General features: G+C 36.9%; 1 protein-coding gene across 1 annotated transcript in view; it reads right to left on the bottom strand.

The window, feature by feature from the left end:
- NECAB1 (N-terminal EF-hand calcium binding protein 1) overlaps nt 1-27,159 on the bottom strand; it is a 158,196-nt gene that overhangs the window by 20,604 nt on the left and 110,433 nt on the right. The window contains exons 6-9 of the mRNA XM_053558881.1: nt 18,905-19,041; nt 12,297-12,418; nt 9,668-9,744; nt 4,460-4,513 (exon numbers count right to left, since the gene is read on the bottom strand). Coding sequence (XP_053414856.1) covers nt 4,460-4,513; nt 9,668-9,744; nt 12,297-12,418; nt 18,905-19,041 — 390 coding nt within the window. The remainder of the gene's footprint in view (nt 1-4,459; nt 4,514-9,667; nt 9,745-12,296; nt 12,419-18,904; nt 19,042-27,159) is intronic.

Below are 27,159 nucleotides of genomic sequence, written 5' to 3'. Positions count from 1 at the left end.
AAATACACAGGCTGAAAGCTTACTGAAATCTGGGACGCCAAATTGTGAATAGTTAGCCCACAACATTCTTTCATGGCACTACATTTCTGTTTCTCTACTGACAAGACAGATGTAATGTAGCCTTTATCATATGCATTATGGGAATTTTGTTACAAGGAACTACAGTGGAATATCTGAAATTTCTTGGACTGAAAAGTGCTGTATATGAAGAGTCAATCTGAGTTTACAGAATAGTATTTGCCAGTGACATAAGGTTATTATTGCATCTGTCTTTGATTTCTTGGAACATCTCAATAAATGTCAGCTTTTTTAATCTTAGGAAACAAAGATATGTTTTAAATGCAACTTATTATTATTATTTGTGAAATCTGGTTCTATTTGCTACACTTACAGTTGTGTTCCAAGTTTGTCTTCAGGGATATCATAGCTTTCTGGGATGCTCTTATTGACTCTCTTTAGCAGCTTTTAGAAAGCAAGGCTCTATATTTTGATAGTCCTTGACATATTAATTGTCAGTAGCCCCACAAGTCCTTCAGAATGTATGGCAGAACTGATTTACTTCACTAACATTATTCATAGATTTGATATGAGGATAGAGAGACAGAAAGATATTAGATTGGTGGACTCCTCTTGTATGATAAGCTACTTAGTGTATACAATAATGTGCTGAAGAAAAGTTGAGAGTTTTTGAAAAGCACAAGAACATGTTCAGACCTTATTTAAAATTATCATGACTTTTACAAAACTCCTTCTGAATGGAGAAAATATCTAGAAAGTGTCATCCTATTCCAGTAGTCTTTTGGTAAGAAAAGCCATACAATACACATAGTGACACCAGCAAAAAGGATTCAGGTGGATCGATACACTTGGCTACACTCAGGGTGTGTGGTTTGGTTGGAGCAATTCCTTTCAAAAATTACATTGACCTTTCTATGATTCATACCCACTGCTTAGTACTTGACAGCTAGATGACAGTAAATTATCCCCAAATTTCCAAGAGTCTCAAAGGCATGGTCTCAGACTTTAGATCAGGATTTGTCCCTGGGTCTTTATTATGTATCTTTATTTCCTATTTTATTGCAGCAAGAATAAAGTTGTAAATTCCTAAAGTTGCTTTATAATGTGCTTGTCATAAATCATGTGAAACATTTTAATATTTCCAGGTAGCATCTTTGTGTTCTTTTAATGTAATATCAGAACAATTCAATATAGTAAGAGATATATGCATATAAACGTTTTTTTAAAACTCATACTTGTTCTTTCTGGTTTTATCTTAAATATTACAGTATGTCATTCTGGAAGAATGCCTTGGCCCCCTACATTAGATTGTGTCCTCTTGTTGTGTAAATCTATACTTTCCTGTATTAAACCTCACCACATTCCCTGTTTAATTTCCTTCTAGTCTGCTTTCTAGCCTATAATAGTCGCTGCTTCATTTCCAGACCTTCTCTCCAAGCCTGGTACACAGCTGGTGATTAAGTTATTTGTAGAACAGAACATTAAAGATGCTCTTGATTTTAGCCATTGACTGTTCTTAGAATTCTTTTAATACATTTTATTTATTTATTCATTTATAAAGAGGACTTGAGGTGGCCCTGAAAATGTTAGAACACTGCACACTCGTTAGGTAGAGTCTCCTATAACTATCTCCATCATCCTACCCTCTATTTCTTTTCTTCTTTCTCCTTCAAGAGCAATGGGTATAAAGTAAAAAGAATTAGCTTCATGTTTACTAGCTATGTGGACTTTAACAAGTTATTTAATCTTTTTCATCTAACTCTTCTGATATATAAAATTAGAATAGTGGTACTTATATCACGGAGTTTTGGGGTGATTAAATAAAATATGTAAAGTGTGTATGAAGTCCATTATAGGTACTAAATAAATGTTACTTCTCACACTCTGGAGATGAGAAAAAAAATATGAACTTAGAAAAAGTAATCACATCCTAGTCCCATCATTATGGGACATAGCTCATTGCCCAAATGAGGTATGGCAGCTAGTAGAGGTCAGGACTTTTGCTGTTGGCTTAAACAAGCCTACCAGATAGTCTTCTCTACTCTGACAGTAGAAAATCTCAAGAAACAGTTGTCCATTGATCCACAACCTCTCTTACAAAGAGTAACTATACTTTAGTGGCCAGAAATCTACCAAACACTAGAGCTGGAAATGTTAGTGTGGGAGAATGAGCACAGGTTTGAGGTTCAGGGCTTCCAGGTAGAGTATTTAAATCTTTCTACACCACAATTTCTTCATCTGTAGAATAAGAATAGCACCAACTCATTCAGCTATTGTGAGGATTTAGTGTATGTGTATGTGTGTACACTTGGCATATAGCAAAGCTCAGTAAAGGTTAGTATTTTATAAACCAAGTACAATAGGAATTTATTCTTCACTTTCTGATGTAGAATTTCTTTTTCAAAGTTCTCATGCATTCAATTATGAAAAAGGAAAAATACCTCCCTAGGCAATAAATTCTAAAACTAATCACTGAGCCTATAGTAGGGTAATATTATAAGCACTAGCCATGAAATAACAGGAGAAAAGCAGTTTGGGCCATTCTGGATAGGAGGTTTCATAGGAATTGATAGTGACAAGTGTACTACCATTATACAATGTTTATTTATTTATTTTGAAAATACAAAATTTTCAATGACAAATATATTACTGGAATTTTTGAGAAAACAAACCAGTTCAAATCATTACTATATGTCTACTCCCAAACAGCATAATTACTTTAATTACTTTACCTCTACATATGGTTGAAAATAGTTAAGGAATATCCTTTCTTGCTTTTTTTTTTTTTTTTTTTTTTGCAGTTTTTGGCTGGCGCTGGGTTTGAACCCACCACCTCCGGCATATGGGGCTGGCACCTTACTCCTTTGAGCAATAGGTGCTGCCCCCTAATCTTATTTTTTTAAGTACTTCTATGCACTATTAAATTCATAATGTTGTGTGTATGGATCTTTTAAAATTTGGATTGGCATTGGTTGGTTGGGGACTAGAAAATGATATAGAATCCTTAGACAATTTTCCTTCCTCATAACTAGAGAGAGAAAATAGTCTCACATTAGAAAATCATGTAGGACTAAATAATCATCTCTCACAACATTAGAAAAGTTACATTATTTGTTTGTTTCTTTCTCTTTTTTTTCTTTTCCTGTAGTATAGTGTTTCCTACATGCAAACCTATCAACTACAGCAGGTATGCGATCATGAGGTTAGCCATCCCTGAGCCTATGGGACTGAGCGGATCTACTGTTCCAAGTATGTGTGCTCAACACCCTCTCTTATCGCACTTCCCGCCAACATCTACCTACCACTTGAAATTCTGGATTCCTGATGAATTAACACAGACTATAATCTTGTCTTTGGAGGAATAAAAGCATTAAACACATAGTGAAAAACATAGCTTATAGCAGTGTGAAATGTGCATAACGACAGTCTTCTGATGGTCATAGCCACTACTAAACTTTTCTGAGAATCCCCCAAGGCTTTCTCTGAAGATTCACTTTGTGTTATGAATTTGGACAGATGGGCAAGAGCCTGGCACATGGGTGGGTCTCACCTTCTTTTATCGTGTAGTCAGTGCCTGGGGATAAAGTCCATGATTCAGAGATGAAAGTTATTTCCTGTCTTTGTTTCATGTAAATGTGACTCATCCTTCAACATCTATGAAGTACATAGTACATTTTTAAGATAATAAGAAAAAAAAATGATTTCTGTAGGACACAAGATTTTAAAAGCCAAATTTCCACAAAATGCAAATGTATTCACCCAATTTCCTAAAATAGAATGTGTCATAAATATTTACGCCAAAACAAAGGAAAATAACAAAGCATGGTATGTATTGATTTTCAATTAATTTCTACACTAATTTCTTTTTGTTGTATCTTCACATGAGATCACTTTGTCCATTTTCTTCCAGTTTCTATTAATTGCTATCATTCTGGTTGGATATTTTTCCCCTAGGGATATAAATGTTCCCTTTTCTTTAAACATCAATTTATTCTTTGAAAAATTATTTCTGAGCATTTACAGTGTTCCTGGCCCTAGGCTAAATGCTGAAAATACAAAATGAATAGAGCCAGGTTTCAGCTCAAGTATATACAGAACTCCACATAGCAGGTATTACAAAATGTGTTTATGACATAGTCTGAATAATGCCCTTGTCTGCTGGTAGTATTCATTCAATTAGTTAATGATGTACTGATTTATACATGCATAAAATCAATCTTCATTTTGCACCTATTACATGCCAGGTGTTTTCACAAAAATCCTGTGAAGTAGATATCAGGTTTATACATCACAATTTAGCAAACACTACTTAGCTATGCAGAATGAAATTTGTCTACTTATGTTTTCAATTTTCATGGATATAGTAACTAATTTTTGGAAAGATTAAATCATGTTTTCATCAAACAGATTTCTAAAATTTTGGCCTGGAAAAAGTACTTACAGATTTAGTATTCTCTTCAATAACTTCTTCTTCCAATGGTTCAAGTTTGAGGTCCTTCAATTAGAAGTGGCAGAAAAAATCAGAAATTAGATAACTTTTTAAATTTTAAAAATACCATACATTCTTTCATGTCATATATATATATATATGTACATATACATATTTCCTCAGTCTCCTAAGGTGTATGAGCTGCAATACCCAGCCTTTCATGGCTAATATTAAATCAACCTCATTATCTGAAAGGAGATAAATAACTCTGATTTTAAAAAAATTGAGCTATTCAAGGCCGGGTGTGGTGGCTCATGCCTGTACTCCAAGCACTTGGGAGGCCGAGGTGGGTGGATTGCCTGAGCTCCCAGGTTTGAGACCAGCCTAAGCCAGACTCAGTCTCTAAAAAGTAGCTGGGTGTTGTGGCGGGTGCCTGTAGTCCCAGCTACTCAGGAGAAGGCAAGAGAATCACTTAAGCCCAAGAATTTAAGGTTGCTGTGAGCTGTGATGCCATGGCACTCTACCGAGGGTGACAAAGTGAGACTCTGTCTCAAAAAAAAAGAGCTATTCTAATAAAGACTCTTTGTAACCACTTTTGATATGTTCAGTTTGTTACTGCTTTAGAGTTTCCTTCACTGGTACCATTATAGAGCAAACTGGAGGACAAATACATTAAAACAGAAAAGGGAAGGATAGGAAGGTTTAAAACAAAAAGGAAAGTTAGAATGGCTAGGCCTAACAGTCTGATTTATTTTACTGTGATTATTGCCACGTTTCTACATTTTGGGAGAGATCGTTATAAACCCTAGTTTATTGTTATATTACATTTTCATTCTGGCAACTTATTTTGCATTATTAAATAGCAAATTAAAAAATAAATGAAAATATGATCAATATCACTAAAAATGAACACCTTAGCATCTTCTGTGATGTCCAATGGATAACACCAATGTCCCCAGTGAAACCAAGTTTGTAATCTCTGAGAATTTTATTTGGTGAATATATATCCTACTATTTCTTCCAAGTGAAGATTATGCATAATAATTCCTTAAATACATAAAAAATAAATTGAAAGCTGTAGAAATCCAGACTGTCTGAAGTCACATGAGCCTGTTAATAATAGAGCTGTGTTGCTTCAGCTGTGCTGTTACCTTGTGATGGAACTTTCAGCAAGTTATTTAACTTCTGTGGATTCACTTTTCCTGTTTGTTCTGCCTTAAATTCCATATCCCTAGGTCTTCATCTAGTTGTCTTATTCTCATCTTTAAAATCTCAATTCAGATACCTCCTGTTTAGGGAGACTTTCCCAGACTATTCTAAGTATTCAACCCCTCACCCCCCAATCTCCATCATATTGCCCCACTTGTTTATAGCACTTTCCATGATCTGAAATGATCTTGTTTCATGGATTTGTTTATTTGGTTTTTGTCTGTCTGTTCAGATACCAAAGATGTTACCTGTTTTGGCCATTGCTGTATCCCCACTGTCAGAAGAGTACCTGACACATATTTATTCAACAATGGTGACTAAATGAATGGCTGAATCAATGACCTTCTAAATCAACAGCTTTCCCATGAACGCAAAATTATATAAAATGCAGATAGAGGGCAGCGGCTGTAGTTCAAAGGAGTAGGGCGCTGGCCCCATATACTGGAGGTGGCAGGTTCAAACCTGACCCTGGCCAAAAAGTGCAAAAAAAAAAAGAATGCAGATAGATGTGAACTGGAAATTAAAAAGTGCTCCACATAAAGGAACTGTAACATAGTAAGCTTCTTGACCACTGTTTTTCTGACACTAACTCAGGTGTACTTTTCAGTTTTCCCTTTCCCAATCTAAGGTAAGAAAAATGCAAAACAAATGTAAAAAAAGTTGTATGAGTGTGACATCCTTAATTATATCCCTTCCAATGAGAACGTCCTGTGATCTGATAATGAATTGAGGACTTCGTGAAGAACGAAGATTTTTTTTTCTGTTAGTGTTCATTTGAACATTAAAGGTGTTTCCTGCAGGATCAAGCAAAGCATCAGATAAAACCTCAGTAGATCTCCATAAGTATTCAAGGGGGCTGGGATTAATAGACGGAATAGCTGAAGAAACTTGTAGAAATTTCAAGTGTCATTTTCCCCCAATGAATAGAATCAGGTTCAGTTTACAGTGCAAGGATTTATCATAAATACTTAATGGAGATAAAAGATAACATATGTTCCCTGCAGGCAAACCTCCTTTTAATGGGGAGATCAAACCTCATGCTCACAACTACAGTAGACAAGGTAGTCAGTAGTGAAATGACATCCACTGAATCAGTTTGGCAATTGGTTACTTTTTTTCTCTATAAATCTAATTCAGCGCAATACAGAATAAATTGTAGAAGAAAACTCCTCTCACACTGCTTTTCCATTCATTAAGACAGCTCCTGCTGAGCTCTACATAGCTAAAGCCTAGCCACTGAAAACCATCACATTGTACTTTCAGCAAATCTCTTAGACACTGTCCTAAAATGAAACCCTTTTATAAGAGGGAGGAAGAAAAATGACTAGGAAAGAAAGGACTAGGAACTTAGGCCATGCCTAAGTTTGAGCCATTCCTTTAAAAATAACTATGTAGATTTTAGATACCAAAGAAGGTTTTGTCCAGAATTTCAAAACCACTTTAAAAAGAGATATTTGTGTTCTTTAAGTGAATTTAAACTTATTTAATGCCTGAATCCGTATGTCTTAGCAGCTTTAGTTTTCAAAGAAGAGTCCTGCATTTCCCCAGCTTCCAACATTAGAAAACTAATATTCATAGTCACTATTTTCCTGAGAATCTTTTTGTCTGAGCTCACATATCAATTAACAAAATAAGAAAGGAAGAAAATTGATTTGCAGCAAGCTTATAATTTTGGTATTTGTTCTACTATCAAGTAGACACTATAAATTTAAATTTAACAAATAAAGACTGGAAATTCCTAGTTTCTCCTTCACTTGGCTTTTCTTTACAACAATCTCCTTTTCAGAGACCTAACCTATCCTGAGGACTTGAAGTTCATAGTTCATCTTTGTGGAGATGGTTCTTAAGGCCTTAACCTGTTGGCCAGACTTCTTCCTACTAACATCTGACTGGGGATTTCTGCTAAAGTGTCCTTTTGTAGCCTGTTCACCTTCTCACCTCACCTCACTAATTCTCTCTCACTTATGTTGCTCCTTTTTCTGTTAAGGGTATAACCATCTCGGACACAGAGGCTCAAATCTTCAGGCGGTCACTGCAGTTCTCCCTGTCCTTGGTCCACCATACCCATTCAATGATGCTGTTAAAAGTCTCTTGACTTTTCCTAAATTTGTGTCTCTAGACTATGTGTTGATTCTGTGAGCCCTTTTCCAATCCTCTGTTTTCTTCTTACTCGCTACCTTGGCACAGCCTGTCTCTTCTATACCTGATCTCTGTGGATTCAGGGGCACAAACCTGATCTGTAATATTTGAGCTTGTGCTAATGGTTCTGAGCCTAGTTTTTCCTTGTGTTAATGCATTTTGCATTTGTTTTAATTCGCTTTGTATCTTGCTGCTCAATTTTCTATTATATCTGCAGGATCTTTTGGTTTGTCACTTACCTGTTGAAAAATAAATGCCTCTTGTTGCCAAGACCAAGTCTGAATGCCTCAGCCTACTATTTAAAGCCATCCACAACCTGGCCCCATCTGTCCATTCAACCTGTTGTCACCACTTCCCTAAATGCAAGACTCTTACACAAGCTGATCTACTTAACTTTTGTTCATGCCATCACCTTAATGATGCCCTTTCCAGTTGTTTTCTATTTACTAAAACTTTACTTCTTTATTGCAAATATTGATTTTGGGTTTAGTTTGTTAGTTAATCAGCATTTATGCCCACTGTAATGATAATATATTTTCATTTCATGAATTATCTCTTCTTTCAATACTTTTCTCTGGGATGGTTAATCAATGTATTCTCCCCTCTTCTATCCAAGAGGCCAGCATATGACGCTAACAAGACCAACCAGACTCTCCCTCCTGGAATCTTGAGAAGCCAACAGACTGTAAATAGCTGGCACTCATTTATTCCAGTGGAGGTAAACCAAGAGATGGGTGAGTATTTCTTACTGTCTAGATCTCCAGAGTTATTTCCTGACTTCTTCAATTCAGGTCTCTAGAATATGTGGGAGCTTCCAGAAAATTCTCTTTTTTATTAAATTAGATAAGTGATTTGTTGCTTTCAATCAAATTTTTAATTGAGTTACTATTTGTAAGGCCTTGCTTAAAACCTTCCTGCCATATGAAGTCCTTCCTGAGAGCCTCAGCTCACAGTGATCATACTCCCAGGTGAGCAGGTGAGCATCTATGGATTTTAGCACCTTCTCTGTTTCTTTAGCACATCTCAGTCAGCTAGTATTTACTGAGAAAATTTGGATCTTGGAAAATTTTTTAGATCTTAAAAAAAAAAAAAAAATATATATATATATATATGCTCTTTTTCTCTCAAAAAGAACATAGTTTATTTTTATAAGTAGACTATGGATTCTTCAAAATCAGTGACCCTGTCTCAAACATAAACGTTCTTTCCTTGATGCTTCATGTGGATAGAAAGCACATTTCTTGTTGATTGATGAAGCTTGCCTCTACCATCAAAGTTGTGTATGGGAAATATCACTAAATATCAGGACTACTTGGAACTACTGAATTAGACAATAAAAATACAATAATTAGGAACATAAAATATAATTTTAAAGAACTCACATCCTAACTTGCTTGTTCACTAGGTAGTTTTAATGGCAAAATCATCAGTTATTATACTAATTTCTAAGAGTTGAGTGTGGAATCTCATCTTTTAGATAGCACTGCCATTTCCCTGAATTTATTTGAAAGATTCCCAAGACGTCAACCAATGAAGAGCTGCCAATCAGTATCATTCAAGTTCACTGCCACTTGGGTTGCTTGATAACCAAAGAACCAGGCAGTGCAGTAGATTTATTTAACTCTTAACTCTACATCCTATTTTAAATATAATTGGGGGTAGGAGGATGGGGTGAGGGGAGAATTAGCTATATTTGCTTTTGCAATAACAAGAAAATCCCAAATAACTACCAGGCAACCATGTACAGGATTAATGAGATCCTGGCTATTATTCTCTATCTGTGGGACTGTCGTGGATAGTGAGGAAATGAGCAATATCGAGTCAGAATATCTTGAAAAATAGAAGAGAGAATAAAGGAGAAGAAGTACCCACCTTCTTTTCCAGTCTATCAATTAATTTCTGGAGTCTATTTATCTGAGTTGTCCACTGGTTGTCTTCTTCTAATAAGCCTGGAGGGGGTGCAGAAGTAGAAATCACAAGGGTACATATTAAACTTAGAATAGTAGAAATGCTTGGATATCTCAGAACTTTCTTTTACTCTGAAGGAAGTATGTATTGTCATTGACTAGTCAACAGATTTTTTAAATGTATGTACATGAGCGCTTTCTAAGTTATTGATTTCTGTAGGTCGATGCATTCCAGTGAGATCATTTCCATAGTCTGTTTTTCATGTTGTTGAATGTCTGCCCTTTGATATTCAAAAGAAAAGATCCTGCTGAGCCATTTATAAATTCCATAAGATAGTTGGTTTTCTTTTGAAAAAGGAATGCATCAATCAATAATTCTAAACTTACCTGTAGGGCAGTGGCAGGAGCCAGTGAAACAATACCCCTGACCACAGTAAGGTAGACGTGGTTACAAGGCAAAGGGGAGGTTTCTCTTTCCCCAGGAACTTGAGTACACCTGGATTCTGTAGGCATGGAGCAGAGGTTAAGAGTGCAGACTACGGCCTGTTGATCTGTATTAATATATGTGACATATACACACACATATATACATGTCTGTAGGATAGCTGTATGTGTGTGTATGTATGTGTGTGTATCTAGCACCAAGACAAACATTATATTCGTTCTGCTGCTATTATTACTGTCGTTACTAATATTCTACAAAGGTAGTCTCAGCCCCTGCCCACACATCCTGGCATCTTTGTGTATCCTTTACTGAAGCTTATTTAAAATGTTTGACAGCTATTTGCTGAAGTAATATTATATAACATTTCTTAAAATGCAGATGGAATTGAATTCAAGACTTAATAAAGCCAAGCTTTAGTTTTGAATGCAATAAAGGTAAAATCTAAATTACCAAGGGGTAGTGTTGTGCATCACAATTCATTCTCCACCTGTCTTTTTCGGGGAAGAACCTCTTAAAGCCCACAAAATAAATTATAATGTAAAAAATAAGCAAAAGCTCTACCACAAAGAAGTGGCTATGATAAAAACAAGAGAATGAAAGAAAAGAAAGAGGCTGAATAAAATGTTATAAATGTATAAATAAGTTTATTTATATTTACTTTTTAATTCACAAATTAGTTAACATATTTCCAATCTGGGCAGATTCAATGTAAGATGTAAGGTGGCTATCAGATCAAAGTTCTTAGGAAGGATATCCTGGAGTAAGAATCTTTTCTAAATGGTTAAAAGGGAAAGAACAGGCTATATTTTGCCGTGCGAGCCTACTATTGTCATTTTCCAGTCATGTGGGAGATTATATTTTGTGTTCAAGTCTTCCCTTTCCTCCAGTCTATAGAAGTATACGTATATACCTTTTGCCCACTTGACAGTACCGCCTACTACAGTAACAGGTGAAGTGCTATTTCCTTTCCCATTGTCACTATGCTTGGCATGTGACTTGTTTGGCCAATGGAAAGTTAGTAGGCAGGAGGCATGCAGTGCCTAAAACAATGGCTTTTAATGTCGTTGTGTAATTTTGGTCTGGCTTCTTGGAATTCTGACACCCACCAGGAGAAGAAGATGCTCAGTGTCCACTTATCTCAGAAGAAGGCTATTTGAGGAGAGCTGAACTCTACATGCAGCCTGTAGCCTTGTCCAGCTGAAATTGCCCAAATCACAATAGCCAGGGACTCATAAGAGAAAAACAAATATCTTCAGTTGTAACCACTAAGATTTTAAGGTTGCTTCACAATGAAAATGGAAAATGGACTAATATTCCATATGACTATGGAAAAACCACTTTGATTTTCAGGCTTTGAATTCCTTACTAGTGAAATGGGGAAGTAGGGAAGCTAAACATTTATCTTATAAGGTATTAGGATAAAATAAGGCTATATTTAAGAAAGAATTCTGAAGTATGGCTGGTGTAAATATACGATATAGTTAGTATTTTCATTTTATGACTATTAGATTTATAAAGATTTATTTGTGTAGAATATGTTCAAGTAATATACATGCATATGTGTATGTATGCTTTATAAAAATTTTCTAATCCTTAGCAATATGAGTTTGCATATTGAAAATTGATTTTAAAAGAGCTATAAAGACTCAGTTAAAATTTAATAACCTAACAATTATTGGTAAGGTTCAGTCCAGTAAATCATACATTATATTACACACCTCAAAAACACCAGCCTTGCTACTCCTATCATGAAAACAGGATCCTTTTTCTAAATGACTTTAGGGTATGCTTAGGGAGGCATGGAAATCTAGAGCATATTAGAGCATAGTCTAAAAGAAACCCCTTTGCTTCAAGATGATGAAGAGGTCTACAGAGCTCAAGTCTTTGGGTATTAGCTAATGGAGCTGCTTTCTCCCCTGTTCACCATCTTTCTGTGGGCCGTCCCAGGCACAACTGCAAGGATTCTGATGGTGCTGAGGGCTAGGACCACTGCCTGAACACTCTTCATCACTTCAATTTCAAACTTATTTGACATAAGGAAAGTGTTCCATTAGTATTGTTATCTTAGCTGCTGTTTGTTAAAATAATCAATTAGAAAATGCAAAGATGAATTGACTTTGATGAAGAAAAGCAACCAAGGCTGTGTTACCTGGACCGCTGACATTGAACTGTGGGCTGTTAGGGGAAAAGCTGTTATGTCTCTGGACTCTGCGGCTTGATCGTTTTCCAGGCCACTGAATCGATAGGACTTCTGGCTTGACTGGCCCTTGCCTTGAACAACAGAGATAACACTTAACCTCAATGTCAGCACTTCAGTCTTAGCCCCCAGGAGCAAATCTTCAAGCATCAGTCCCAAAGGTTTTCTAGTGTAGCAAAATGAAAACTTCCAAGAATGACTCAGCTTGCAAACGTGCTCTAGAAACGCGAGTAATTTGGCACCTTATTATGTGAACCTGAGGAAGAGAATTCTGGACTTTTTTATTCTTAAAATTAAAGGTCTGAGTAAAAATCATAATGTAAGAAAGACTTCTTTCCTTTATTGATCAACCATCAGTAGTAAAAACATTTATGTGTATACTGCTGTAGTCTTTTGTTTGAAAACACCTATAGATTTTCTTCCTGTAATTCAGCTTTCTAGTTTACTTTTTTGATCAGAGCTCATATATATATATTTTTTTGTGGGGGCGCGGACAGAGCCTCAAGCTGTCACCTTGGATAGAGAGCTCTGGCATCACAGCTCACAGCAACCTCAAACTCCTGGGCTCAAGCAACTCTCCTGTCTCTGCCTCCCAAATAGCTGTGACTACAGGCACCTGCCACAACACCCGGCTATTTTTTGGTTACAGCCGTCATTGTTGTTTGGGGGGGCCCAGGCTAGATTCGAACCTGCCAGCTCAGGTGTATGTGACTGGGGCCTTAGCCGCCTGAGCCACAGGCCTCAAGCCACATCCTTATATTTTTAAAAGTCAAATAATTCCATAAATCTTATTTTAACAGCTCACTCCTCTAACCCTCATATTATACCCTTTTTCCCCTTTTACAAAGATAACACTTTTAGCAGGTAGTTACATTATATAGCATGTTTACATGGCTTGTCTCTTTTAGTTTTAGGCTTTACCTATTAACTTGCCAATATGAAAAGCTCAGGACAATGATATACACATGGCAATGTTATAAGGAACTTCCAGGAGGACAGATTCAAGTAGAAGGGCACCCTTTTGTCTTTTTTTTCTTCTTTCCTGGTTGGAATGTGGACATGACAGCTGGAACTCCAACAACTACCTTGGGCCTGAGGTGAACTTGGGAATGGAAGAGATGAACTTAAGAAGTGAAAAATATAGAAAATCAACGATAAATCTGTGAAGGTGCCATCCTTGAATTAAGCTGCTCCCCACCAGATTTCTTTAGAGGAGGTAATAAACCCTTATGGGTTTAAGCCACTGTATTTTTTTTTTTTTGAATGATAGGCAGTCAAATCTAGTACTAATTTACTCATCCCCAAATTTTTCTTTATTATCTATCATCTAGGAAAGCTTTCTTTAGCCTTTCTCCTATGTTAGTTTACTTTCCTTCTCCCTTTTATTATGTTTTTTCCTTAGTTGACTTCTTTGTTTTGGTGGAAAATATTTCCTATTGATTAATAAGAAATAGAGTATAATGAGAGGTAAAATTCGTGTGACATCACATGTATAAATACCTACTTTATTGATGGTTCATGGCATAAAGATTCTAAGTTTCAAATCATTTTGAAAAAGTTGTTCCATTTTGTTCCAGCTTCCACAAACACTACTAAAAAATCTAGGGTTTTCTTAATTCTTTTCATATGACCTAGTTTTTCTCTCTGGGACTTGCCTTTGTCACCAGTATTGTGAAATTTCACAATGGCAAGCCTTAGAGTTGGATTTTGACTAGTCCTTACCATGGGCTCTTACTCTGTTTTATCAAACTGGAAACTCATGCTTTTCTTCTGAGAATTTCTCTTAAATTATTCATTTGATAACTTTCTTCTCTTGTTCTCTTTCTGGAATTGCTTTTTACAACTATTAGACCTCTTGAACTGACCCTTTAGTTTTCTTTTTATTCTAAATATTTGACACTTTAGTTTTCTTATTATTTGTTTCCTGTTGTTTTTAATCTCTTTATAGAGATCTCATAACACTTTTATATCTAAACTTGGCTCAGAGAATTTCATTTTTTGCAATCATACTTACAATTTACAAGACCTCTTGCGTGTGTTTCAATACCCTTTTTATGAAAGTAGCATTCTGTCCTAAATTCATAAGTGCAATTCTTTCTCTTAGATTTTTGAAGTTATTGATCATTTTCTTTTTAAAGATTATTTTTCTGCTTTGTGTTATTTCTGTTTCTTTTTTATTTCTTTTCTTGTGTTTGATTTGTTTGAACTCCACACATTTTAGAGAAGGAACTACAAGGCTGATTGGAACCTCCCTGGGTGTGGTGGGGATTACTAATTTGCAGCTTCTATGGTTGAGTGGCCTGGTTGGGCCTATTTATTGGGACACTCTGACCACTGCCACTGTTAAGTCTTTTCTCTTGGACTGATCACATCCCTCAGAGAAGCATGTCCCAACTGAAGGGTGTGTGCTCAGTTGTCAATACTCCAGGGGTAGAGTGTTTTCAGAGGATTTCATACTCACGTTTCAATATGGAGACTTTACTTAATGTTTTGCTTTTTAGCATTGTGCCCTGACCAGTAGTTGTGCCTGGTGTATACCTGCTCACCTCCGAAAAGCACACCTCTAGTTCTTCCAGAATTAGGTGGAGCTTTCAACACTATGTCAGCTCTACCTTCACACTCACTCACAGTTACATGTAGTGCAGCTAATTCTTGAGGTTTTCTGAGGTTCTGTGATACCATTTGCACTGCACCTTGGCTTCTTGCCCTGCCTGCTTAAGTTGCTAAAGTTTCATCTTTCTCTGAGCTTCTAAATTAGTTTCCACTAGATCCCCCCTCCTTTTTTGTTTAGATTCCAAGTTTTTGTCCCTTTGGCTCTTTTTTTATCCTTATAATTTTGGGCAGGGCTTGATGTGTTCTTTTAGCCAGGCACTTTTAATGTCATTTCTTTTAAGGGTTTTGGGAGAGAGAAAAAGAAATTATACATGTTTAATCTCCAGTTGTTAACTAAACTTCCCTATGGATTTTCCTATGCCATTAAAAAAATCCCAACTATCTAGAAACTTTGGTGGTCACAGGAGTAGGTAGTTAGAGTAGTCCTTATCTATGTTCAAGCTAAGGAATCATAAACTGTCTTTTATAATCATCTGTAGGTGAAATTAAAATCTTTCCTTCTATAATGGATCACTTCAAGTCCAGAAGGAATTACTTATATCCCTGGCTATAGAAGAACTTCGAATAATAGAGCAAACTTGCAGATTCCATTATAAAGAGGAAATCTGCACATAATTAAAACTATGTTCCTAGAAATCTAGTTTTTGAAGAAGCGGTTTATGCAAGAGGACAGCGGTCCTCTAGAGGGAAACTTCAGGATAACATAATGATTATTCTTGTCATTGGCTATTAGGTGCTTTCAAAAGACATGGGATTAGAGTGACACACCCATTTAGTCGGTTTGCCAGGACAGATACAAAGAGCATTGTAGAATGCCATCTGAAAAATCTCACCTCTGTGGCATGCCAGCTGTACACATCCGTTCTCTCTGAAGTAATTACTTTCACATGAATGGACACAGACATTTTGCCCGACATGGCATATCTAACTCATTACTGCAGGATGAGTGATACTATGTGGTTCTGCCCTAGGGCTGATAGATGGAACAGATGACTTCTCTAAATTTTCTATATCCCAAGGAGTTTTTGTATCCCTAGGATTTATAAAATTTAAATCCCAAAGTAATTTTAATGCTGAAGGGAGTGCAAATTATAATGACCCAGGGAATTTTAATGGTATCTACAGGTTACAAGTCTTCCCTATGCAGGGCATCATGGGATCTTCCTCTAGAATATAAAAATACCGATAGATTTTTGGAGATACCAATTTGACCTCTCCTCTATGAGCCTGTCCTCATCTTCCTCAAATATATACTACATACCTCCATAGTAATTTTCCTAAACCTTGTTTTCATTTTATTGTTCTTTTGTTTACAACCACCAATGACAATCTCTGATGGAATTAAGTCTTAACACATCTGTCTAGCTTTTAATATCTTTCTGAACCTCAGATGCTAGAAAGATTGGTCTCCTCATTATTCCATGTCCTCACCTACTGTTCCTCTACAGGATTCTCTTTACCTGGAATTCTTTCAATCATCCAGTTTCATGCATTTAACAAGTTGCTGCACCAAACAGAGGGGAACAACATAAAATCCCTCTCATCTACTCAGTATCTGACGGGAGGAGATAACAAGGAAGGGGCTGAGATAAGTGAATATAAGTGGAGGGACCTCAGGGAGCACATGGCAGTGAAGTGGAAAGTATGAAGCCCTTGGTTTGAGTACAGTAAAATCTTCCCAGATAATGTACTGTCCCATCAGTATCCAAACTAAAAGTTAGCCAGATTCGAGATGAGTGAAATTGGGTGAGTGAGAAGACCGAATCCTTCAGAGAAAACATTATCCTACCATTCAAATCCATCCTGATGGTCCAGTTCAAATGTTACCTCCTCGTAGGTTTTTTCTCTAGGGTCTTGATTGTTATCATGGGAAAGGGACAACCTGCCTCTATCTTTTCTTCATTGGTGAGGGTCCTGAGGGTCCCCTCACTTGGTTTTTGGTAGCCAGGTGATAGCAAGATGTAGCTTTGGGAGAGGAAACACAGCCCATTTCCATGTGGGCCTAAGTCATGTGATTCAGTCCAGTTTGTCAGAGACTTCGCGCTGGATATTGAAGGCATAAACCTATACTGGTATCTTATTTTCTGTTTGCTTATTTATATTCCCCCTCCCCACAAACCTCCCAGAAAGGAGTATTACAGATTTGAGATGAGGTGTGGGCGTCCCTGGGTGCCTTGGTCAGTGCCATGCAATAGCACATGTAAACTGACATCAGACCCATTATACTTCTCTTGATTTCAAGTTATTTTTTAGCTTGAAATCCAGAAGTAAAAAGTTCATTAACCTTCTAGCATCTTCTGCTTTTCTTAAACTCTGTATTATCATGCTCCTTCTCATAAAACACAGCTGCTAGGCAGCTGTCGGCAGCACTCGCAGATTTCAAGGGTAGCCTGTGGCCTAACACAAAGAACAGTCGTCAATTAAACTTTCTCTAGATGGTGGTTAAGTGCAGAACCAAAGTTTGTAGGAGATGGCTATAGAAAAACCAAAAGTGCAGGACCAAGGGAAGTAGAGAGCTTGTCCAAGCCTCTTCTCAGGTGGAAAGTGATTGATTCAAAAAGGGGAGAACCCATTTTATTACCACATCTTCTAAACAAAAGAAACAAGAAAACAGGCCTCATTTTCTCATTAGGAACATGGCATCAATTGCATTGTGCTTGAAGACATTCAGTTTATCCTCTGTTCAAACTGAGGGGCTTTGTGACATGTAGCTTTTCTAAAGCCAGTTGTTACACTTTGCCATTTGAAATGGCATCACCGAATGCAGCGAAAATAGAAAGTATACAATGTGAAAAATGCCTCCCAGATCCATTGAAGAGTCAGTCCATCCCTGAGTTCCTCAGCTGCACAGTCTCATTAGGTTCTGGAATTATAGGCTTTTTTGTTAGAATTGGTGGTGCTCATTCATTTTGACATTGTAAACACATGGTGGAAAATTCCACTGTTTTTTGGAGATGTCCTAATAATTATGCATCCCTTAATTTGTTTAGAAAAATTGTTCCTAAAATGTAGTCTATTATCAGCTTGTTCCAAAAATTTACTGTGTGGTTCTCTCTAATTTAAAATGCAGAAGTTAGATAAAGCACATGCATAAGTTTAAAGTAACACATCAGCCAAAACATGTCATAAGAACAAGAGTTTTGCCAAGCCCTTTTCTAACTCCCGAGGTGTAAACCATGATAACTCAAGAACATACCAACTGCTGGCTAGGATTACTTTGATGTCTGCTTTACACATTCCCAAGGTAGATTTTCTCTTTAGCATTACTGTCTTTATTTTTGCATCTATTATAATATCACCAGGTATCTTCTCAGTGATAACTATTGGTGGCATTAAAATGTTGAAATCTTTCTCATCATTCACTTTCTCCACTTCCTGGAATAATTAGGCTTACTAAATTCTCAGGTCTACTCATTTTATCCAAGGTAACATAGTTCATAATCTTTCCTATCAACTTCATATTTTCAAATTATACCCATTTCCTCAAACATCCCAGAGGCACTCCATGAAATTAACTATCACCCCTCTAACCATGTTTTATTATTACTCTTTTGAAATCCACTGGCAACTTATTTCCCCTTCTCTATGGCATGTACCACTTGTACCTTGCAGTATAGTTTGTGTTCCTATCTTATGTTATGGAATGGATTAGTTCTCCTCAAGGATTGCCATCATGTTCAATGTATTCTTACGTTATCCAGTGTGTGCTTTGTCCCTCTACTAAACCCTCACTTAAAATGTGTTGAATAAATGATGTGCAGTAAGAGAAAAAGTGGAGTGGTCATTTTAGAGGCAAATACTAAGACAAGCTCCCAGTGGAGGTCCTCATCTTTCCTTTTAAACCTATCAATTTCCATTTTTAGTTTTCACTAGTACATAGTATAATTACAATGACTCTCAACTGGTTTTTCATGATATAGGCACTGATATGAAAAGTTTCAAGTTGCCTTTCTTGACGGGTTTGCTCCTCAGTAGTTTCCATGGCACATTCCAGGGAATTCTGGAGAGACTGCAGCTGATTCAAGGTCTCCTTCAATAAAAATCGGGTTACAAATTGTTCCAAATTGGAGGCTTCTTGGTACTCCTATGGGTGACAAAACAAATGCAATTAGAAGGATAATAGAAGAAAATACTCAGAAATGATTTATCCTCCACGTATCCACAGGCTCAGATTGATCCTGGAGAGAAAAAGTTGACAGAGGAGCAAAGAGGTGTTGGGCCCTAGTGGCTGTGGAGGAGCTCCATCCACCCACTAGAACTTGAACAAAGAAGCTGCAGGAATGATTGGAATAGTTTAGCTCCCATTGCACCTGCCTCCAAATTAGGGAAAAGGGCAAACCATAGCAGAATTATGGAATAGACCTACGTAGAAAGGAAAATCAAATATCTGGGTTGGGGGTGAGGGGGTCAGGCTGAAATGTGTCTAACTTCGGTTTGATCTCTGTCTCATTTAAATGATAACCAAGCCATCATTTAGTTTCTCTATTCCTAACAAAATGCGGTCATGTTTCAACAATTGGCTTAATTCTCTCTTGATGTATTTATATGTCTGATCTATATTAGGCTGAAGCCAAAGATAATTATGTGTAGTTATTTCAAAAGTAAGACAATATTAGGCCTGAAATATTTAAACAGTTACTAAACCTGCCTGCTTTTCGCTCTCAGTAATTTTACCTGAAGCTCATTTGAAACTAATTTGTAGGGTGGCACCTGTGGCTCAGCAGGTAGGGCGCCGGTCCCATATACCCAGCCCCGGCCAAACCGTAACAAAAAATAGCTAGGCCTTGGTGGGTACCCGTAGTCCCAACTACTCAGGAGGCTGAGGCAAGAGAATTGCCTAAGCCCAGGAGTTGGAGGTTGTTGTGAGCTGTGATGCCACAGCACTCTACCAAGGGCAATAAAGTGAGGTCGCTAAAAAACAAAACAAAACAAAACAAAAAAGAAACTAACTTGTAGCACAACACCCCAGCCACAAAACACCATTCATTCAAGCAGCGCCAGGTCTACACAGAGATCACAGCAGATTTAATAACTGTACTTAACAATGTGTTGATTGTGAAGGTACAAAAAGAGATCTTTGCTTAGTTAAGGTAGATGGGTAACCTGTGGATAGTGTCACCTGCTGCTGTTGTTTCTAAAGTCTCAGAGAGAATCAAGAAAGGAAATCAGGTTGGTATGTAATAAAGCAGCATCAGCTCATGGGACCTGACTGCAAAATCCGATTTTCTCTAGGGTCATAAGTGGCACCGCACATTCAAGTTCAGCCAAGGAAAGGATTTGTTTGGCTCTGTCCCTAAACAAAATGATTTTTTTGCATGGTTGAAAACAGAAAATTAAAAAGGAATTATGTGACCAGATAATACCATGAATCAAGGTGTGCTGGGGAATCCTAGGGCATGGTCATAAATCCAAACACACACGATTTAATCCAAACACACACAATTTAGTTAGTTAAACTGTCTGATTTTTAGCTTTCTCACATGTAACTCAAACTAAGTACTGCTGGCATCCACTCTAACTCAAGAATATACTGTGCCTCTATCAACTCTGAACTAGGAAATATAGGACTTTGGTTTCTGGATATAAATTACTTTGAAAGGTTTTCTATCAGAAGATCAATGTACTGTTATGGAAGACTTTGTTTCTTTCCTAATGTGAAATAGTAAAAGGTTTTAATCATCAGTCTCTTTTTAAGCACATTCTGAAAATAAGAAATTGTCTTATTTATCATATCTTATAGTCATATTTAAAAATTAATAATTGCAGCATATTTAAAATCCATTTAAGAAACTAAAACAAAACATCACATGCTTATAATCACCATTAGGATTTTAAGTGAGTAACATCAAGCTAAAAGATGTATAAAAGACCTAATTGGAACTCATCATAGCTTGCTACTTGTTGGCAATAAAAAGTTCATTTTTTTAAATCTCTCATTGTGTCTTTAAATATTGAGGAAAAGTTTTTTTTTGAGATGGAAAGAAAATATGATCTGAAAAAAAGTGTGTTTGATTCTTTCTCGATAGTTATCTCCATTTCGCCAAAACATTTTTAAAATAAAATTTATTACAATGAAGACAAAATATAATTGCCTAGTCATAAATTATGCCACCTATATTTGCATCTCTGTACACACTACGACTAATGTAAAACAAAGGACAAAAAGTTTTATACCTATTTGTAACCAGCATTGAAAAGTGAAGGAAGCACACATTTACCAAGCAATGAAGCATAGCACAGGCCTTATTCCTTTCTCATTTAAATGTTAAATATTTGCCATGTCAGAACTATAGAAAGGGATTGGCTTTTGCTCCCCCCCCTCTTTTTTTCATTTAGCAAATTTAAACGCTCTGGTTATTGCAATTAGATTTTAGCTTCTTAGACACAAAGGTCATGTTTTATACTTCTGTATTCCCCATAGTACCCAAAATAGATATTCATTCAATACCCAGCTGTTTGCAGATAAACGCCAAACCCTAAGAATTTATTGTGTTTGCTCCTGTGGTTTTACATATAAAGATTTTAGTGGTATTTAAGTCAGGTAATTAAGAAAAGTTAAAATCAGACAACAGGCTATTCCGTCACTGCTCCATCATACCAAATCGGGAAATTATTATTTTGCTGACACTTTTATCTCACTCTGATGAGAGTTTTCCATCCTCACAAGTGACTCTCAGGTAATATTAAGAAGTGTCACAACCCAGCTGGTTGATATATTTGATATAAATATTGATGCCTTGGCATTGAGAGAGGTGTGTGGGTACGTTTAAGGCTTTGGGTGATTATGTTTTTTGAGTTAATTATTAAGGCTAGCTGTTAGAAGCTGCCCTTTGGTGATAAAGAGAGAAAATAAGTTGTTTTCTAATATTTCTACTCATCCTTCCAGACTCAGCTCATGACACTCTCTCATATACCCCTTCCATCCTTTGAACCACACAATCTCTCTTCAAAGAATTAGACAGACTTCCTTCCTCTTTGGTGTATCCCTGTACTGTCTTTTCTCTACCTAGAACACAGAATTTGTCACTTTATATTGTAATTTGTTGTTTACTTGTCTGTATCTCCCGTAGGCTGGCTAATTTAAGCATAAGGATTACGTTTTACTCATCTGTGCCTCTGGAATGCCCAGAACAAAGCCTGACTCATAGCAGCTTAAAGAGTGCAATGAGGAATAGGGTACCATATGGAGAGGAAGACACCAGGGGGCGTGTCTAAACTCTGGGAACTGCTCTTGCCGCTGGCCAGTCACCAGCTGCCTCCCCTCCTGCAGCCCTTGCTGGTTGTAGTCCTTGCTGCCCAGCTTGCCGATCATGTGGTCTCTGCAATAAAGGGAAACACGGCTTTGTTCCTAACAGACTGTTTGTCCTCATTTTATTTTCTAGACCATTTGTTAGTCTGCTTCCCTTCTCTCATTCTGGATCCCAAGGTTTGGGACTGCAGACCCAGGTGGCACAGATCCAATCTTCCTTCCCTTTTCTCAGATATGCAGCAGATGTTCCTTTGGAAGGCAGTGGCAAAAGAAGCAGATGGAAAATTAAATAGATAACAAGCTGGAAAATGTCAAAGCCTAGCCCTTTTTATTCTCAACAAATGTGTTGGTCGTGAAGGTACAAAAAGAGATCTTTGCATTCCTAACTTCCCAGAAGATTGATGTGCTGGCAGAGGCACGTGTTCCTTTGAGCAAAACCTGGATTTGAGAGACTGGCAGAAAGAACTGGTACTGATCTCATAAAGCAGTTAAAAAAAAAATACAGATAATACTCAACATCCAAATTCTTCCTCTTTTTTCAAACACAGACATTAGTCCCTCATGTCTGTTAGAAAGGATACAGGCCAATGAAAGCTGACAGTGTATTTCTCAGGTCCCACTAACATTCTTCCGTGTCATTGACAATTGTCAGTTACGTGAATCATTAACTGAAGTTGTTAACAAAGAAACATCGATACTTCTATTTTTGCCTTTGATAAGCCAAAATGTAAACATTTTAATCCCACAGTACTTTTGTGGTCTCGGCATGGGGCTGGCATAAAAAAAAAAAAAAAATATATATATATATATATACATATATATATATCAGCATTAGAAGCATAGTGCATTGAAAATCAGGTTTCTTATTTTCAAGAAAGAAAAAAGCAACTGTGCATATCTTAACTGTCAGATCATTTCTCAGGAAGCAAGCTCTGCCCAGCTGGTTGATGGAAGAGTAGAGGTCTTAGCTAGTTCCTCACTGTGAATTACCTGAGTTAATTAGGAAATCAGAGCATCAGACTCGCTGTTCCTATTATCCCTATTTGAGAGTTAGTCAAGGCAGTGACGTCTAGTCTCAGTGTATTCTTTTTTTATGATGTCAGAAACAATTGCAGTTAGTGCAGGGAGAGCTTCTGACTGTGTCATTTAAGTCCTTGCAGGTCCACTAGTCTTGTTTGGGACATCTGTGCCAGCTTCTATAACAGGGGGAAAAATCACTTTACAAAGATAGGTTTATCTTTTTCTCTTTTTCTGCTCTTCCCCAAACTATTACCTTTAAACATACTAATTGGATTACACACATTATCTATAACCTACTTCTGTTAAATATTCTTAGGCTTTTATTTATTTATTTATTTATTTTTTAGGCTTTTATTTTGAATGTTGCTCTTGTTTTTTTTTTTTTTGTTGTTGTTTGTTTGTTTTGTTAAGAGAACATTATATCAAGTTTAACCCTGGAAAAACAAATACTAAATAACTGGTCCTTATTATCTTAAAAATGGACTTTGGTTAATCTTAGATTCATCTTTGGAAATCTTAGATGGCAAAACAAGAGCTCAAAATGATTTCAGACTATAGTGACACATGGATTAAAGGAATGATAGATTCTCAGGTTAGAGAGGAGACAAGAGATTATAATTTTGGAATAAAATATTATTAAACAACAAATAAATTGAAATAATTTCAAAGCCCTATGTTACCCAGATACTCTGTAGTTTGAAATCAGAAAATACTTAGGTAAGTTATTTTTAGACCTTTACATTGACAAATGCCACTGTACAGGGCTCATTCTCGAGTTGTCAAGAAATTATTTTGTGTAATTTCTTTCCTCTGGCTCCTTCGATCACTCTGTCTTACTTCAGGAGATGCTAACAAGAATATACAACCCCTTGCATGTCCCATTCTGATAAGGAATAATCCTCTTCAAATGAGTGGATTTTAGTGAAATGCTTATCAGTATGAGGATGGGGGGTGCACAGAGTCAGCCCAAATCCGGAGATATTGACAGATGGGGACTCAGATCACATTCCAAAGCATCTAGTAACCTAGTATGGTGATTGAGAATCTGAGTCTGAAAATGGTTACACTTAAGTTCTGATACAGCCCAGATGTGGTGGCTCATGCCTGTAACTCTAGCGCTTTGGGAGGCTGCTGAGGCAGAAGGATCCCTTGATGCCAAGAGTTCAAGACCAGCCTGAGCAACATAGTGAGATCCTGTCTCTATACTAAATAGAAAAATGAGCTAGGTGTGGTAGTGCACACCTGTAGCCCCAACTATTTGGGAGGCTGAGGCAGGAAGATAGCCTGAGCCCAGGAGTTTGAGGCTGCAATGTGCTATGATGATACCATTACACTCTAGCTAGGGCAACAGAACAAGACTCTGTCTCAAAAAAGCAAAAGAAGTTCTAATCCGTATTTGTGCCACTTGAAAGCTGTGTAAACTTTGGAAAGTATTCTACCTTTCTACGTCCCTATTTCCTTAATTGTGGATAAGAATAGTTACGAGCTTATTGTGAGGATTAAAGTGAAAGATAATATGTAAAGCACATAGTAGGGTGTGTAACTCATAGCTTTTGATGAGTTTTCATTACTGCTATTAACCTACTGGAGAAAGGATATTACAATGTGTAATAGACAGATCATTGGCTCAAAATTCACAAGACCTCCGTTTGTTTACTGTCATAATACTTCACCTCAGAATTACTGCTAGGATAAAGGTATGGTTGGTGGTTGGCATGCAGTAGGGTCTCCACAAACACCGATTTTACTGAGATTTTTTCACATATATTTTCTACTGCACATCTTCTACTTTGCTTATTAAAACTGTATACCTTTTACATATGTATTTGTTACCATATTAAAGCTTTGACTGATGGAATTCTTGAGAAATGTCAAGTTCAGTATGTGGAGTTTAACTGCAAATTTAATCAGAAAGCTTTGCCATTCTTGTTTCTCATCAAGGTTGGTACATGGGATACACTGTATAATTCTGAACAATATTATCTTGCATTTCCCTTTATCTCCTCTTGAATTCCATCAGCCATCTCCTCTTACAACACCTCATTTTCTAGAATCTTCCCAATTCTTTCTCAGTCTCTGATTTTATTCCTCCTCCTTCTTTTTTCTCCCATATCTTTATATGTATATTGACTACGATTTCTTCCCTTCTCCTCAAGACTATATAATTCTGCTTCCATTCTTCTAGACCAATTTCTTATTCTGTAACACAGAAGTATGGAAACCAGAAGAATAATAACAAGAGGATTTGGGGAAGATAACATATTGGTGGCATAGTTTATAAGCTCCCTGGAATCTTCACGTGAAAACAGACAGAATAACTAGATAAAAGCAATAATAAAAAGTACCAATAGATGACAAATACAACAAAATTAGATGACAAGGTATTATCATCAATTTCAAACTGCAAGGGGGTAAGGACAAAACCACAGCCACAAGACCTGCCCCGCACGGTGCCACTGGAAGTGTCGCAGAAATAAAAGCAGCAAAGAATTATGAGGGAAACTGAGAACAAGAGAACACCAAAGGATCCAGCAAACGTTCACTAGAATAACAATGGCTAACTTGAGACCAGCAGCTGTGAGACATTTTGTCCAAAAGTGGGTGAGTATAAAAACAAGAGAGCACAGAAATCCTAGTATGGCCTAAAGGAGCGGGAACCATAACTCCTGAAATTACTCATGCCAAATGCTGTGTCAGGAGGGACCTGTGTGGAGGAGAATTTGCTGGCAGTAAAATCAAAATTGAGCAGAACAGTGTCACACAGACAAAGAAAAGAAGATTCAGATAAAAAGTGGGGGAGAAAAACAGAGCCAGAAACTTTCAGAATGAAAGTCATCCTATTTTTCCATACCTAAGGGAAAGCTCTGTGACGTTAGAGAGAAAAATAAAAAAAAAAAAATACTCTGAACACAGTCTCTTATGAAAACTCAGGAAAAAAAAAAAAATTGTTTCTGAGACAGAGTCTCACTCTGTTGCCCAGGCTAGTGTGCCATGGCCTCAGCCTAGCTCATGGCAACCTCAGACTCCTGGGTTCAACCAATCCTCCTGCCTCAGCCTCTAGAGAGATAGCTGGTACTACAGGCATCTGCCACAACACCCAGCTCATTTTTCTATTTTTAGCAGAGACAAGGTCTTGCTCTTGCTCAGGCTGGTCTTGAACGTCTAAGCTCAAGGGATCCTCTAGCACTGGCCTCCCACAGGATTATAGGCATGAGCCACTGGCCCTAGACAGGAAATTTTCTTTTAAAAAGCAACAAAAATTATTAAGGTTAAATACTATACAATATTATAACAAGAAAGAGGACGACAAAGAGTGGAATATCATCCCTGCAGACGATGAAAGCATACCAGAAAGACAAGCCTACAAAACAGATCAAAATATAACCAAGTACATAAAAATTAGCTAGAAGATATTAAGAAAAAAAATTGAGATGCAAAAAAAAAACCCATAAATGAGTTAGATTAACTCAGAAATGAGGTAACAAAATTCGGAAAAGAATTAGAAATAGAAGAAAAAATATTTAAAAAATTAAGTCTCAATTAGAAGGAACATAAGAACAAATAAATATTACACATAAAACCTTAATAAGACAGGACAAAAATAAAAAAAAACTCTAAAAATCAAAATTAATACAGAATGAAATAAAAGCAATGTGAGAGGAAGTGACAAATATTGATGATGGATAAAGAATGCACGCCATACTGATAACAGAATTTCTTTTTTTTTTTTTTTTTTGTAGAGACAAAGTCTCACTGTACCGCCCTCGGTAGAGTGCCGTGGCATCACATGGTTCACAGCAACCTCCAGCTCTTGGGCTTACGTGATTCTCTTGCCTCAGCCTCCCGAGCAGCTGGGACTACAGGCACCCGCCACAACGCCCGGCTATTTTTTTGTAGTTGTTGTTGTTGTTGCAGTTTGGCCGGGGCTGGGTT

This window comes from Nycticebus coucang, chromosome 13, assembly GCF_027406575.1.
Source record: "Nycticebus coucang isolate mNycCou1 chromosome 13, mNycCou1.pri, whole genome shotgun sequence".
Lineage (NCBI taxonomy): Eukaryota > Metazoa > Chordata > Mammalia > Primates > Lorisidae > Nycticebus > Nycticebus coucang.
The sequence above is the reverse complement of the archived record's forward strand: the minus strand, read 5'-3'. Positions and strand labels throughout refer to the sequence as shown.